Source organism: Schistocerca serialis, chromosome 7 (genome assembly GCF_023864345.2).
Source record: "Schistocerca serialis cubense isolate TAMUIC-IGC-003099 chromosome 7, iqSchSeri2.2, whole genome shotgun sequence".
NCBI lineage: Eukaryota > Metazoa > Arthropoda > Insecta > Orthoptera > Acrididae > Schistocerca > Schistocerca serialis.
In genome coordinates this window covers 177,438,052-177,455,833 of record NC_064644.1, presented here as the reverse complement: position 1 = coordinate 177,455,833, position 17,782 = coordinate 177,438,052, and the positions used below count along the sequence as shown (strand labels likewise).

The window sequence follows — 17,782 nt, the reverse complement described above, 5'->3', positions numbered from 1 at the left end:
AGATGACGACGTGGTTATGGAGACGTTTACATTTGACATATATGTGCGTTTGAGGTTATAAAATGGTTCAAATGGCTCTGAGCACTATGGGACTTAACATCTGTCGTCATCAGTCCCCTAGAACTTTGACGTTATAACGTCTTGAACTTTTCACCTTTGAAGTGGTGGTGGTGGTGGTGGTGGTGGTGGTTGGCGGCGGCTATCGTACCAGCGGCATTGTGTTGCTTTATTATTCAGAATATTCTTCCACACTTACACAGGACATACCACTGAAAATTAGAGGAAGCGTGTTGTTCGTACGTGATACAATTCCAGCACATTACGATCGCATTGTTTGAGATTCCCTGGACGACATCTCCCATAACACATGGATAGGTAAATTGGGACCATTTCCATGGTCTGCACGTTCACCCGACCTCAGTTCTTTGGACTTCTATCTGCGGGACCCTTTTGGAACCATTGGTTTCGTAATACAGAGACGTGTCACCAATGCGTCGTGGAACCATTATACTCCATGCAAGGTAACCACTTTGCATGATCAGATGAATACGGGATGTATAGAAGCGATCTGCGGACATTTCGACTATTTGTTGTAAGTTTCTGACTATATAAAACGTTTCTTTTTTCATTAAGCACCCCAAAACCCAAGGATTTTCTTACATATGTTTATGTTGATCTTCTTGTGTGTGTAGAGGTGAGGGGGCCAGAGAGGAGTGGGGACTGTCGAAGTTTTAAAGGTCTTCCTCACCCATTCCGTAATACTCTTTATTTCCTTTAGAAGTATCCGTTACTGCTAGTTTTATAGGCTGGTGGAGACCAGGCGACTAACCCCCGTGGAGTACGTTGGCGCGCTCTTATCTCGTCGCCTCGAAGACGTCATTACCGTGACGACGGTGTTCGCTGCGCGTAGTCTCGGCGCTAACCACTTGGTTAGCAACACTCCCCCAGCTACAGGCGCCACTTGGTGGCTTCTTAGCGGCCAGCCTCGTGGGTCGTCATCTGTCTGGAGTCGGGGGAAGTACATCTTGTCCCTCTGTAAACCACTAACTGCTGCTGGTGTAAATGTCGCACGGTAGGAATTCTAAACGAAGGATGTTTTGCTATTCTTATGCAGGCTACATCACGAACACCATGTAAACTAAAACAAGCGTTTTTTCAAAAACAGAAATATTTACCGGTTAACGCCCCACGGATCATTAAAGTGAGAGCAACACTTCGTACCGACAAAGTCGCAATAAAAGTATCGCCCGAAGCCTTTTTAGAGGGACAGTTCTAACACTGCCCGACGTGCTGTGGAAAACTTCGAAAAAAAGTCCGAGTGCCTGGACGTAGATCTGATCCCAGTTCTTTTCAACGTTGGGTTGCATTCTGCTGACTATTGAACCTCTAATACCATTAAATATTTCGACTTATTTGGAAGAATTCTCGTTGTGCTGACTTAAACATCTAAAATGACCTTCCTGGTGAGGATTTACTACTGATATCTGTAAGGCGGAGATAGTTTTCACCATTTAAGTCACGAAGAGTATTTTGAATTCGGAGCTCGTCGGGTCTAGCATTTCTCAACAGGTAAAATAGTTTTGCAATTATTGAAGTCTTTATACATTAAGAACTGTCATCATAATGAACAATATCTTCACACCTTCCCGTCAGTTATTTATTTGTTTATTTATCTGTCAAAACTTTGTTGAAGTTAAAATTAGGAAGACTTTGCGGGACAAAAGCTCTTTCGTAGATGCTTTCTCTTCTTCCGTAGTGATTTTGCTTATCGGTAGTTCCATTTATTTATAGTTTCACAACATATGCAGTCATGTTTTCTACTGATCAGCGAGCATAATTGATACCAGTCTGTTGTCGGCTCCTCCTCCAGGTATTGCCTGTAAAAACAGATTTTCTCTCCGATGAAAAACATTAACGTAACTAGGATACTGATACGTATCCACAAGGAAACTACTTCGTACTGCACCAATCTGCAGGACTCATTGAGAAAATATGAGACAGGGTTCAGAAACAGCCGCTCGCAACAAGTTCTCAGTAATTTGTTCATTCAGTTCTTCGGAATTGAATCGGAATACTTTCCATGTACGGACAGAAGCGCATTTCCCCGAGCAGACACTTTCTCTGCAGCTACTTGTACGAGAAGGTGTATATGATCTACCATGTGTTGCCTACGTTTTCCGTAATAATTCATTCCTGCATAGATGCTCTTTAGTACGAGTGATACGGTCAGAATAATACCGCTTGAGGGCAAGACTTCGTACGGATTACAAACTACATATATTCGTATGCAACATCAGTGCTTGTAAACATAAAGCTGAACGATGTAAGACCGCAATCTTCTGCAAATAATCATACGAAATAAGCAACTACAAATTTGAGAAAAATCTTCAGTTGCGTCTAAAATGAAATCATCGACTGAGTGTTAACTTCCTTCTTTGGGTCGAAGTTTCCACAAAATTTAATTTCCAATCCAAGTTTACATCGTGATCTGGCTCGCATCACTACTAATTATGGAGCGGGATCCGGACATGTGACAAGATAATGCGAACGCTGACTATTCGAAGAACTGACCAAAATCAAATTTGACGTGAAATCAACCAGAACTTGACCATGTATATAAATTCCTATTATGGGCGATAATAGCTACTAGGACCCTATTCTATAGATTCTCGCCTATGGCCCATATTTTGTAATAGTAAAGCACACCAGGAATGCAAATTTTGAATTAAGATCAGTTTCGAATTGCCGCCGAAGAGCGTGAAATTAAGTTCAGGAATACAACAAGCAAAATATAATGAAAATAAATAATAAGAACAATTTAGAGTGTCAAGGTTTATGTTTCGAGAGTTTATGCAATTCGATGACAAAATGTGCAAATGTCAACATTTAGCATAAAATACTTTAAAGTATTATTAGAAAGTCTCCTAATAGAATAGAAAATTCCAAACAAACAACTTGAAGAATCCTAATTCAAGCATGAATTAATGTTGTTCTGCTGCTAACTTTTGATTAACCTCTAGTTAATTTTGCTAACTTTTGGCGAACCTCTGGTTCATTTAAGTGTAAATTACATTCTGCTAAGCGTAGGTTACCTGTGATTAATTTCTGTTTCAGTTTTCGGTACCTGAGATTCTGTTAAAGACAGATTACTTGTGATTAACTTTGTTTCAGTTTAGAATACATGAAATTCTCTTAACGGCAGATTTCGTTCAATCAACATTTGTTTCGTTTAAGACAATAGGCAAATTCTGTGAAACGCAAGTAACTTTTGATTTATCTTTGTTCAATTTTAGAGTAAATAAAAATTCTGTTAAAAAGCAGACTCGACTACCATTACCGGATCCTTAATTTGTTCTACACCTTCCATGAGTAGTTAGTATAAAGATAAAACGGCATAGTATCAAGTTGTGCTATGTTGTGACGACGTTGCACTTTGCGAACAGTGATCAGATCATAATAGGGGACACTTTTGTTTCACATGCTGCAGCAGAAGCAGCTTGATCACGCACGCTCTACCACAGGTATAGAATCTTAATTTAAGACGACACTCCTTCAACTGCATCCCTTCTTAACATGCTGTGTTTCGTATGCGGTCGATCAGCTTGTCATCCATTTTAGGCGGTGTTGGATCAAGAGTAACACATGGTCTAAAGTGTTGTGTTGTGTCAAGTCTCCGATGATTTAACTAGGTCATCAAGCAGCCACGTACAGTCCCACCATAAAACACCAAAAGCTTAGATATCTGCTTAAATGTCTTTGAAAGGACTAAACCAGTCTCGTTATTTTACGGTATAATTTTACACAATCTGTCCTCGACATGTTCAATATGTACATTGAGCATGCATACAGAAAATCAAGGACAAATTTGGGATGGGAATTAAATTTCAGGGAGGAGAAATAAAAACTTCGAGGCTTTCGAAGACATTTTACTTCTGTCACAGACGGCAAACGACTTGGAAGAGCAGTTAAACGGAATGTGCATTGTCTTTAAAGAAGGATATAAGATAAAAGAAGACGAGTTCTGCTGTTTGGGCAGTAAAATAACGGATGATGGCCGAAGTAGAGAGGATATAAAATGTAGATTGGCAGTGGGAAGTAAAGCGTTTCTGAAGAAGAGAAATTTGTTAACATAGAATGTAGATTTAAGTGCTAGGAAGTCTTTACTGAAAGTATTTGTATTGAGTGTAGCCATGTATGAAGTGAAACATACACGTAAACAGTTTAGAAAGGAAGAAAATAGAAGTTTTCGAAGTGTTGTGCTATAGGAGAATGCTGGAGATTAGATGGGAAAAATCACGTAACTAATGAGAAGGCACTGAAAGGAATTGTGAAGACAAGAAATTTGGGGCACAACTTGAGCAAAAGAAGGGATCGGTTGAGAGGACACATTCTGAAGCATCAAGGGATCACCAGTTTAGTGTTAGAGGGAAGCGTGAGGGGTAAAAATCGTAGAGGGAGACCAAAAGATGTGTACAGTAAGCAGATTCAGAAGGATGTAGGCTTACAACTTTGCCATTTACGAAACATTAATGGCATTTACGCTTTCAAAAAAAATTACGTCCTTTAGATGGCGTCCTTCTGTACGAGTACAACTGTTGAGATTCCTCATTGACCTCTGCAACATCTCAGCTGGGATACTGTGAACTGCATCTCGAATTCCCTGTTTTAACTCATCCACGGCTCTTGGTCGAGCCGTGTAGACTTTGCTCTTGAGGTAGCCCCGCAAGAAAGAATCACAAACGGATACATCTGGCGATCTAGGGGGTCAGGGAATGTTACCGAATCGTGAGATCACACGGTTGCCAAACGATTCTCGCACATACGCCATTGATTGCCGTGCAGGGTGTGATGTCGCTCTGCCCTATTGAAACCAGGCTTCTTGAACGTTTGCAAAGTTGTTCAATGCAGCTGTAATGAAAGTTCGTAACATCTCCACGTAACGATCGGAACTGACAGTTATTGTGTTCCCCTGTTCATTTGCGAAAAAATACGGTCCGATAATCAATCGCATGTGATGAAACACCACATCATGCTGTCACTTTACTAGCGTGTAAAGGGCGCTCATGAACGTAATTAGCATTTGTGTTTATTCACATAACCCGTGAGATGAAAGTGTGCCTCATCTGACATATACAACTTGTTTAAAAAATCATGGTAGTTGTTTATTTTTGTTATTATTTGTTGACAGAATCCTAATGGTAACCGGTAATCGTTGTCCTTCAGTTGTTGCTCCATCTGTAGCTTGTACGGATGAAATTTTAAAACAACATGGAGAATTCTGCGAACACTCTCTCGGGACACTTCAACAACTGCTGCTTACTTAGAATTGAACTCCATGGGCTCCGTAAGACAGACTCGCGTACGCCATCATTGTTCGCTGGAGAACGCACATTTCATGGTCGTCCTGTTGGTTTATTCTTGAGGGCAGATCCAGTCTCTTCAAAGTTATTAATTCAACATTTTATCGCGTGTTTCGACGGAACATCATCATGACGTCCTGAATTATAAAAACGCAGAAACTCCCCCTGCGCCGCTACCAAACTGTCATTGTTTTTGTAAAACATTTTTATGGCTAACGCACGCTATTGTCCGTTCCACTGATCCATGGTTACTGAAATGGCGGACTGTTTACTCGTTAACTGTCACGAACCCGCAGTGCTGCCACCTGCCCATGGCGGCCACAACTCATTTCAAACAGTCCCGTTATTTTGTGTCACCCTGTACATATATATAGTATCTGTGTATATTGCAAGAAATCTTTTCTCTCTGTGGACAAAGAAACAATAAACACAAAGGTTACTTATTTTAATATTAAATTCGGAGACATAGTTCTTGAAACCATAACACATTGCCCCATACATCACCGAAACAATATTCCAGATTTTTAAAAAATTAAATTAACAATACTTCGGACCGCAGAAATTAAAAGATCTCGGCAGAAAAAATGATTAAGAGAATGATAAAGAAGAGAGGTTTTTGAGAAGAAAATACTGAACTACAAGTGTACACACGCAGAGGAAAGCTAGGAAATTGATGGAAGAATAAAACAGCAAAAAATGAAATATACTGGAAACGAAGATAGCGAAAAGGTAGAAGACGAACTACACAGCTTGAAAAGTGATACTCGTCTGATAATTTAGATCTAGAAAAGATAAAAAATAAGATTAAAAATATTTTGTGAGCTCGATAGAAGTATGCGTCTAATGCATTATTCTGCAAAGTTTCTAAGTTAATGTTAATTGCGAGTTGACAGATAATTATATTGTTCAATTGGGTGATTTAATTCGGGGCCTGTAGTGAACATGCGTGTTAATCTGTTACGCAGGAAAGAGTGTATGTGCGGTGGTGAGACGTCGAACGGCTGCGTACAGCGGCTGCGTTGTGCGTACGTGCCTCGCGGCACGGGCAGAATTTCCAGCCCAGGGGTGGACAACCAAAACAGCCCCTCAGACGGATAAGGGGCTTCACACAGCGCGGCAAACTGCGTTGTTCACCTCCGCAAGAGGCACGCTTCACGACTGAACAGAACGGGCATGGAAATAGTTCCTTTTTCACGTCTGCTTTTGTTCGAGTTCCGACATAAATCTTCCACTTATGTTGATGAGACTACGAAAGCTCGGTTTGCGTCTATGGTCGTGCCATAATAAATTTATGATAAGATAATCCTACCTGGGGGAGATGGCTAGGACATGAACTTCGCTGTATACGCAGTAATTTCATCTTTATACGCCAGCCGACTTTAGATACAATATATTCCCAATAGCGAGGGGTCAGAAAGGGGGCAGCAGTGATGTCTGTCATATTGTGACAATACTACAACCATTACCTTAGCTTCCCAACACAATAGTAAGCAGGCACCACTGACGTTCATCTCCCATCCAATAGCGTATGAGACATTTACGCAATAATTCTTTCCACGCTCCATATGCGAATGGAACAGAAAGAAATCCTAATAGCGGTACAATGGGAAGTACCATCTTCCTTGCACTTCACACTGTTTCCAGAGTATAGATTTAGATTATGCTAATAACGTGCAGTTCGAGACCTCACTGACCTTCAACATTTCTATAATCCCTTAATGGCGTCGTGCTCCTGTTGTACGTAAAATGTTTGTTTCCCGCGTTTGGATGCTCGTAGCTGTCGGACCAATTTCGAATTTCGTTTTCATCTGGTTGTATGATGCAAACGTCCCCAAAACTTTTGAATAAGAGGTCGCGTACGGAGGAGAAATGGCGTCCTTATCTGTGTACTTGCGGTATCTCTGAGTTACGACCTCCTTGGAAATCTCCCGCGCATCTTGTCAAGGCGGTAACGCACTCGTTTGCTTAGGGTTTACCACGGGTTGTTAGCGAAACATTGTGTGTCACACTAGGCTGACGTAAAATCCCAGACGCCTTGCACTGCGTAGTATATCTGCATGAGTTCCTAGGAAGTGTCGAGCCTGCTTATGTGTGTTGACATTTTCCAAGTCAGACGCGTTACGTGTGACTGTTGCCTCACATCACGGTCATTTTGGAGGTGTCTTTCCTCTGTTTACACGATTTTGTGTTTATTTACATTAGTTGCCGCTTATCGACGTCGGAGAGGTATAAGTTTTTCATTATTTTATTTCCATATTTTTATTTAATTTTTCTATGTGTGATTTTGAACTATGTCGCGCGTAGGAAATTTAAAGTGTGGGCCAAAAGTGTCAATGTCGCTGTGAACGACAATCAGCGGAAAGAAAAGAAGCCAAATACTGAATATTGTTGGCTCAGTTCTTTGCGCATGGTACGAACTGTATTATCTCCTTACCCAAGGCTTGTTTACGACTTCTGGGTGGCATAAAATCGTTCTTACGGTTTGACAGGTAAGGACAAAAAAGACTACGCCACATAAAAGCTTATTCTTGAACTACAGGGAGCGTGTATTCAAAGAGGAGTCAAAGAAATACGTATTTTTCTCTAACATACGTGCAGCATTTATGAGTATGACAAAATCGCAGAGATGCGTTTGTACATTAAGGGGAACCACCGTGAATGGAATGGGGAAGGGTAACATGATACTATGTATAGTAGTAGTTTTTATATCCACGGCACATACTGATGCAGATTAAAAGCGGACTAGTATTGGCGAACATAAAAAAGAAATCTGCTGGCCCCAAATACTTCGCTATAGTTACAGAAAAATTTCTTGAAATAATTCGTTACATCGGAATTACTACATGATTGTAAAATACAGAGAACATGGATCTAGTGAATAAGAGGTCAGAAGTGTGTTGTATCTGATAGTAAGGGAGAATGTAAATATTTAAGGGAGTAGGTCGAATTGAATTTTAAAGTGAAGTAGAGCAATCGTTATACACAAACCAAGAGGCAGGTGCGGAACATTTGTCAGGCGGTCGGAGGAGTAATCGGGGTAAGCGTAAAAAATTTAGTAATCCAGCTAAACAGGCGATAGAGATAGTAGGAAGCAAATAAGACAACGTGCGTTCAAACTGTCGAAGAAAAATTGCCAGCCGACTTAGCTAAGCTTGACTGGAAAGAGAAGTTGGTCAAAGCATTAGAGGAATCCAAAATCGGTGGAGGAAAAAAAATAAAAATCGGAAAAATTACTTTGGATCTCAGTTTCTGTCGAGAGGTTTGTTAAATGTGATCCTAGGTATCCCCGGCACTTCCGTTTATAAATGGATGTTTTTCATGTTTGTATACGTAGTAACTAAGATGATCTCGTCAATAGAGCTAGAATCTTTTTTATATTACTCTCCTCGTTCAAACATGTTTCGGAACATTTTCATCCTCAACAAAGTGGTTTGACGTTAACGAGGCATTAATTCTAGTTGGTCACGCTCTTTAGGACATGGATTAACTGATTACGTAACTTGCCACAGTTAGTATCGTTGTGCTTGGCATCATGCACATGTTCCTCTCTTGCAGGTGCAGGTACAAAAATAATACACTTATTATGTCTCGTAACAACACTCACTGAACTTCAGAAACATAATATACATATTCAAATGCGGCAGGGATTAAGCTTGGTGGTGGTGGTGGTTAGTGTTTAACGTCCCGTCGACAACGAGGTCATTAGAGACGGAGCGCAAGCTCGGGTTAGGGAAGGATTGGGAAGGAAATCGGTCGTGCCCTTTCAAAGGAACCATCTCGGCATTCGCCTGAAACGATTTAGGGAAATCACGGAAAACCTAAATCAGGATGGCCGGAGACGGGATTGAACCGTCGTCCTCCCGAATGCGAGTCCAGTGTGCTAACCACTGCGCCACCTCGCTCGGTTATTAAGCTTGTTTCGTGCTGTTACGAAAAATAACTTGTGCATTATTTTAAGAAATACAGCAACCACCCAAGTTTTTGTGTATTTTTATTTAAGCCAGTAGGCGTTTCGGTCTTTCATCCATTTTCAGCTAGCGTAATGCTTATTACAATCATCAGTAAGTACATCATTAAAGCATCAACAGCAGATTGGATTCTGCAGCTGCCTTGTGTAAAATAAAAATTTTGTTTAGCTACTACACTTTGTAGACATTATAGTGACTGAACTTGCAGAACACTATGAAATGTGTTACGCTAATTGAATATGGGTGAAACTCCGAAATGCGTATTGGCTTAAATAAAATTACATAAAAATGTGGCTGGTTGATATTTTCCTTACAATAGTATTAGGTTGGTGCATAAGTTCGTATCGTTTTTTCATAAGTTTGATAAACACAACAGATACACATAAGAGACTTGAGTCATCAAAAATATATTCTCCTTCGCTATTTACAACAGTCTGCCAACGCTGAGGTAACTTTTCGTTTCTGCGACTGTAGAAATCACGTGGTTTTGAGGCGAAGAACTCCTCGAGCCATGTTCTGAGCGTATTTTCATCTGGAAAAGAAGTTCCTTGAAGGTCGTTGGATAGAGAGCAGAAAATGTGACAATGTGGAGGCACAACATCAAGTGAATAAGGTGGGCGCGGAGTGACTTCCCATCCCACCTCCTGTACAGTCTCTTTCGTCAGTATAACAGAATGCGGGCGGGTGTTATCGTGGAGTAGCATCTCTTCACGCAATCTTCCTCATCGTTGTTCTTGGACTGTGTCTGCAAAACGTCTCAGTTATTCACAATAAATGTGAGTAGTGATGGATACACCTAGGTGAAGCAGTTTGTAGTACACCATACTGTTCCACATATGCATAACATTATCTTTTTTGGATGCGCGAAGGTCTTTGTTCAGGGAGTTTTTTGCGCTCAACCAGTCCTTTCCTTTCCATATGTTAGCGTAATGATGCCATTTCTCGTCACCAGTACTGATACAGGATAGAAATGGTCAGTGTTGTTCACGACCCAATTGATGACGAGTAAGCAGGGATGTGCACATGCCCGTTGATTTTTGTGATTTGGGCTTAGAACATAGGGTAGCTACACACCATATTTTCAACCTTCACCGCTGCATGCAAATGTCGCACGACGGTGGAACGAGCACAGTTCATTACATGTACAAGTTTTCGATTACACTGATGTGGATCGTGGTGGGTTAATGCGTTTTAGCCGATCTTCATCAAAACCCGAAGGTCTTCCTGAACATGGGGAGTCACTAGTATCAAAACGATCCTCCATGAAACGAGAAAACCATTTTCTTGCCGTGCTCAGTCCAATGGCGTTATCCCCACACGTGGTTACCACTGTTGCTTCAGCCCTCTATTGAACTCAAAAAGAAGAATACTTATGAAATGTTCCGATTTCTGTACTTGGCATTCCATTTTCTAGCTTCCACAGCTCCACTCACTATGTCCAAATGACAAAAAGATAATATGTAAACTCAAGTAGCAACAGTGAACTACAAATAAAAAATATGATAATCAATAAATATACCCGTAGGTAACGGAATACCAACATGCAAAACAAAAACGCTACGAATTTATGCACCAACGTAATATAGCCCACAGCCACAGACCTCGACAGCCAGCAAAGTGGATAAATTATTGATAACATGTGTACTTTTTGACACCTCCATCTGCAAGTAAGGAAATTAAGGATGACCACTAGAACAACCACACAAATTATGACAAAGTATTTATTTATTTCAAGTTTCTGCTACCAGTCACTTTTTTTATTTTATGCTTAATCTAACATAATGCAACGCGTTTCGAACGTGTTTTGTTCATCTTCAAGCGTTTGTACATACATACATACATAGAGAAATGTGTGTATGTAGAAACGCTTGGAGATGAACAAAACATGTTCGAAACGCGTTGCTTATGTTAGATTAAGCACAAAATAAAAAGTTACTGGTAGCAGAAACTTGAAATAAATAATTTTCCCACACAGTCACGGTTCACAAACATAGCCATTATGGCTGAAAATAATTATGGCAAAGTATCTGATCATTTAATAAAAATACTACAAAGCCTAACCAACTGGAATTTAAGGTCTCAATACAATAAGGCCACATTGGTGATGGAACTCATGTTTATATCAGGAAAATAACGGAAGAAAAAAAAAGTTCGTTGCACACCCAATTCTCATAATTTTGCTCTTCAAAAGGTGCAATTAGGGCCTAGAAACGAAAAGAAGATGGTGTACAGAAATAGTTCAGTTTTCCGTGAATTTTGGGACTCCTGAGGGCAGCGACAGTTCACTATTAGAGGATACACTTTACTGGGAACACTGGCGACCTTGGGGCCGGCACAAAGCCATCAGCTTCCGCTGTTCTCCGGAGGCGGGAAAGCCAAGTTCGGCGTCCCCTCAGCCCCACGTGCAACGCGTCTCGGCGCCGCAGCTCGCGGGCGACTCTAGGCACGCCGGTGGGCCAGCCTCCCGCCGGCCAATGGGAGCGTGCCACGTCACACGCGCAGAGGCCGTGCCCCCACATTCCCCCCGCCCCTCCTCCTCCCACCCGCGCACGACCGGATCCCCACTTTATATGTCTGGGGGCTCGCCGCGCGACGCACAGTTCCGAGTGACGGTCTAGCCGGCAAGTTGCAGCCATGTACGTCAAGGTGAGTAAGCGCTCGGCGCAGCTTTGGCGGGTTCCCGCGCTACTGGGGTGCGCTACGGGACCGACCACAGATGGCAGCCCTTCTTTTCTCATAAAAAGAGGAATTGTGCTCTGGGGACGGAAGCGTGTAGCGCAACAAACGGAAGTTTCTGTTACTTGGCTAATTTGGGGATCACGGATAAGTTCTCACTGCCCAGAAAGGCCATACGTGTGATGTTTCCGGCTTTAGAGGAAGATAGGGACAATAGTCACTGATATTAACATAATTATCTTTGCTTTACCCAAACATGTTTCAGCACTTTTTGCGTTATCTTCACTGCGCCCTTGCTGATTTTTGTTATAAGGGCAGTTAGAATCTTTTTCCTTCCTAGCCTGTGATTATGTCTCCAACATTAGGAGACGAAACCTGAGGCACAGGAAGATGCCTTGGACGGCTGCCTAAGGCACGTAGAACGAAAGTCATCAAGGGAGCAAATACCGGTCATAAAAGCTGTGTTGTCACTGGGATTTTTGTTGTTGTTGTTGTTGTTGTTTATCTGCCTCAAATGAAGCTATCAGTTGTTTTGTGCTAGTAGTTTTATATTTACGTTGCATTTTACAGCTTTTCATGAGTTCTGATGATGAATTCATGTTTCCGTTGTTTTAGACATGTTAAAAAAACTCATTTCATTCGTTATCACTTTAGACAACAAGAAATGTGATACACCTTTTGTAAATTAATTGTTACAATTATTTATTATTATTTACATGGTAAAGTCAACTAAAGTAGTAACTGTTCGAAAATTCACCATATACACAGAATTGCGTATATACAGTAAACTGTTGAACGCTTATGCTGCTACCTTCTCAGCCAAAAGACAACCTTCTCGCTTGTGAAGTATAGCAGCGATACTGGGAAGATGAAATTTTTTTAACGAAATGGGGTTTTTTCTATGTCCTGTAGTCAGTCTTCCGGATTTTTGTGAGAGCACGAATTGGTCATTCTGCATAGTATTTTGTAGAAGTACCGTTACAATTTCGTACGTATTATTTTCAAACACGTTTACCGCAAGTCGCCTTCACTGACATCCACGTAGCTAAGGGAAAAAAAAGTTAGGTAACATATTTAAACACTCCCTTGAAAGGAGTAGAAGGAGATTAGTTAACGTCCCGACGACAACGAGGTCATTAGAGACGGAGCACAAGCTCACGTTAGGGAAGGATGGAGAAGGAAAGCCGCCCTGCCCTTTCGAAGGAACCATCCCGGCATTTGCCTTAAGCGATTTACGGAAATCACGAAAACCTAAATCAGGATGGCCGGACGCGGGTTTGAAGCGTCGTCCTCGGGAATGCGAGTCCAGTGTGCTAACCACTGCGCTTCCCCGCTCGGTGCCGTTGAAAGGAACAAGCTGATGGTGTTCAACGCGCCATCATTAAACATTTACACCAAGTATCACCAGTGTTAAAAGTTGTGACGCCGCAAATTTTCTGTTTTCCGGAAAGAAGCCATATCGCTGCAGAGCTTTTTGCTTTGTTACGACGGCGCCCGTAACACTATTAGCTTCTGATCCTCTGACACAGGCGTCGCTTTTACAGTAATGAGATTTGGCTTGCTTTTCTCGCTATGCGTCTTTGGACCTAAATGACTGACGCATTACCAAGGAAAACACTGATGTCCAAAAAAAACTTAGGAGAATAAATCTGAAGTTCTGTGTTTACTCGGTCATCTCATAACATTTTTTTGCATACATTTCTACTTTGATCTCAGCAATAACAACAGTAATAAAATGACATTCGATAATTCGGTAAACCTGATCCCGGTTAGCACAACAGAATCATGACTTCTCCACAATAAAAAAAAATCAGATTTAGTGTTCATCGCTAATCCAGCTATCTTTGTAAAGATAAATTAAGTTCTCGTTAAGAGACAGGATTTATCTATGAAAATATTCGCGTAAGTTGGCACGTCATCAAGGGAAATAGACAGACTGTCGACGTACTCTTACTGTATTTCGATATTCTTGATCGCCATTGAGCAGATATATCGCTTTACAAGAATGCTGGGATGGTTCCTTCAGCAAAGTCCCAGGTGGTTTCTTTCTCTTCATTGCTCTAACTGCGGCAGTGCTCATTCCTTAACGATCTCGGCGTTGGCGAGACGTCTACTACGTCCATTCGTCGTCCTCTCAGCACGTCCGCTTATGCTATATCCCTAAAAATTCGTTGCGAACCATTGTATGTCATGTTTCTTCGGGATTATGAGAGTTCTAACTAATCATTTGTTCACCGGGATCTTTAGTTACGATGTATAATTTCACCTCAAAACGAGTGTTCCTGGATGCTGTCTTCCGGTTCCAAGATGGCACGTTCGTCGCCTGTGCGCTCTATTTCAGTCGTGCACTTTCCTTCACAGATTACTACATCCGCCGGACAAGTATATAATGGAATACAATTTGCTAGATAAAAACGGGCCTAGTATACTTTTAGAGGTGGCCGTAACTCTGAGCAGCACGTGTTCAAAACGAGCGAAGGACAGCATACCGATAGATTATTAAAGTCGGCGTAAATTCCTAGAAGATACGCAGTGAATTATGCTTCGACGGATATCATGGAAGCCCACTCGCAATAAGGATCACTCGCGTTGTTTAGAGGTCGGAAATGTGGCCACTGGCCAACTAACATAGACTGAACACTGTACGTACACACACACACACACACACACACACACACACACACACACACACACATGCGTGCGCAGAGAGAGAGAGAGAGAGAGAGAGAGAGAGAGAGAGAGAGTAGAACAGAAACTACACTGTACCATTCCGTTGTTCAGACAGTTCATCGTTCGGACTGTTCATACTTACTTCCGATGTCTCAAGCTTCCAGCACTCGTCAGGGGAAGCAACCGCGCAACATGACTCGTATTATCGTTCTCTTGGTGGCGATTGGCATTCTGAGCCCTCAAAAACCACATTCGATTAACTTCTGGCGATTTCTACGAGGTATAGATTATTAATTTTGTGCCGTTAATTTACAATATCTGTAATACTGTGCACACTGGATCTAACGTGGAAAATAAAGTAGATCGTTCGATGGTATCCCAAATATTTCATAACATCGGTGGACAAATAATGTGGTAAAATTGTGTACACCTGTAGTCAATTCGCTTGCAAAAGTCTGTACCCAGCGCCATGAAATACTGTCATTGTGAAAGATGTCACCATTTGTACTATAAATAATGTTCATGGAACTATAGTGATCAGAGTTATTTCTAGTTAATAACTGATTCACTTCAGCCATATGAGTCCAGCTGTCACTTTAAAATACATCCCATACCGTTAGACAGTCACCAAAAGCGTCACTGTTAGAACACTGACACTCACAGCAGGATATGGATGTATGGAATACGCCGGCAGTTCATACTAATGGAACACTGTTTATCAAATCATGTAGTGTCCAACGACTGTTCGTTCACTCAAGAGGACGGCATCCGATGTCAACTTGCTGTTAAGAAAAGTCGTTTTGATTGTCTTCTTCCATATTCCGTTGTCTCTAATTATTTACACTACTTTGATTGATGACAGGGCCAGCCTTCTACATGCATACCGCTAACCCTCAGTGCCCCAGTATAATCACGAAAGTAAGAAATTCCTCTCATTTATCGTTGTCTACTCCATCGTCTTAAATTACCGAGCGGACTGGCGCAGTAGTTAGCATACTGGACTTGCATTTGGGAGAACGACGGTTCAAATCCCCGTCCGTGTTTTCTTGTAGTGGGACTAATGACCTCAGATGTTAAGTCCCACAGAGCTTAGAGCCATTTTCTTGTACTGGTTCTTCGTATGTTTGTTGAGCTCTTCCGCCAATCAACTCCAAGAAGCTTTCCGGCATAGTCAGTCATTTTTTTCGTGGTACTTTCTCAGGAAGGGAGCAATACTCGAGGATATTTTATTGTCTTGTAAATTATTTCTTTTGTAACAAACTGCAAGGCATGTAAAAAGAAAGAGATAGTGAACAAGAGATGATTTTGGGGAACATGGGACACCACTTTGGTTACTTGCTCTGAACAGTGTACAGTATTGTGCAGTTAATGTTGATTTTAATGTAGGAGTTTATTTTTGGGTCATCTGTCGTCTGAATTCTCTCTCATGGTTTATCTGCCCTTCATGCGTTATTTTGCAACCAAGGTAGCGGAATCCCTTCACTATTATGTGGTTCCCAATTTCGATCTTAACCTTGTCTCTTGCTTCATTTCTGCCGATCCTCAGTACGAAATTCTCTCCTTTACTCGCAATCCACCATCTGCGCCCAGCAGACTGTCCATTCCATTGAACAAGTCCTGAAATTCTTGCTCGCTTTCAGAGAGAATAGGTATGTCAGGGACAGTTGATGTCGCTTGTGTACGTAATCGGTCGTACCTCGGCCTTTGGAAGTTCCTGTCATTGTCGGAAGTGTGTTAATAGGTTCGGGCGATGCGATCTTCGTGGATTGACGGGATGGCCCTGAGCAGGGTCTGAGCTGTCGACGTTGAAGGTCGCACGTAGAGCGGAATCAGTGTCGCGTGAGTACGCATTGGCAATCGTGAACGAAGTGTGTAGCTCACCACTGGTGTTGAATTGGGGTCGAGGCGTCACCGACCAGTCGCCGGTCTGTTAAGATGTACAAACGGCTGCAATGCGCATGCGCGTAAGCCTACTTCTCAAGCCCCGCTGTTCACTTTCATCTGGCAGTGCTGAACGTCCAATTGACACGCCCTTCCGTGTTGTACAATAAATGTCGGGAGAACAGGTCGTGGCTCTGTTCATGAAGTTGTATCTTACAATGATACCGTAGTGCCTCGCATTAAACATAGTGGCTGTCGCAAATTAACATTTTTACTCATTTATTGCAGCTAAACACCTAAAACTGAAGTCTCGCTACCTATTTCAGGTTGTATAACACCAATTGTAATTGCAGGTATATTAAATCTTTCACTCTTACAAGCATTATTCTTTGTTGAATGAGTTTTCTACAGCCAGAATAATTCATCGTAAGAAACCACCACTTAACCTCTTGAAACTAAATGTCAGGTTTGTTACTTTGAGTACGTATGCCATTTTACTAGGGCCTGCTGGAAAGCAATGCCTCCGAAATTTTTTTCTTCATGGCTACACATTTGCAGCTCTCTGCCGCTACAGGTCTCCGAATTGTAGCTTGTAACGTGGCAGTGTGTTCTGCCAGCAAGTCGTTGCCAGACCACACATGAGCGTTGCGACAGCTGCAACGATTCGACGCCTTCGAGTTCCTTAGCCCCATCCGATTTTCATGTAATTTGATCGTAATAAAGTGGTGCAAGCAGAGGTGAGGTTGTGGTTCCGTCAACAAAGCCAAACACACTTCAGTGACGGTATCAAGAAACTGGTCTCTCGTTCTGATAAATGTGTTTGAGAAACAAATATGTAGACACGAAGAATAGAGATATAGAATATTAACTGACAAGGGGAGGCCGCCAATTGCGAAATTCAGATTCGATTCATACTGCGCATAATAAAAGCTCATGGCCAGAGGTGTAACGTGGCAAAGCACCAAGATGCACTTCTCAGCCGTTGTCGAGAAAATCGACAGTTAAAAGAAACCATTGCGGTGAAATACTCTCTACGACTAATAATTTTCTGCAGCGTCGTGGCGCAGCGGTAAGCGCTCGGGTTTGTAATCCGAAGGTCGCCAGATCGAATCTCGCGCCATGCAATTTTTTTTCTTATTAGTTTTTTGTAATTCAAACATTAATGAATTGCTTATGCATGTTGGTGAAGGCGGATCGCTCTCCAATTGTACCGCCTCCATTTTTCCG

General features: G+C 41.8%; 1 protein-coding gene across 6 annotated transcripts in view; it reads left to right on the top strand.

Annotated features, from left to right (window-relative positions):
- Window positions 1–17,782, top strand: part of LOC126412066 (solute carrier family 2, facilitated glucose transporter member 1-like) — a 557,262-nt gene that overhangs the window by 511,762 nt on the left and 27,718 nt on the right. Inside the window, exon 1 of one of the 6 annotated variants that reach the window (XM_050081458.1) lies at window positions 11,912–11,974. The exons of the other annotated variants lie outside the window; for them this stretch is intronic. Within the exon in view, the coding sequence (XP_049937415.1) occupies window positions 11,963–11,974 (12 nt within the window). The 5' untranslated portion in view covers window positions 11,912–11,962. Of the gene's footprint in view, window positions 1–11,911; window positions 11,975–17,782 lie in introns of those variants that run through there. 6 annotated transcript variants of the gene reach the window in all.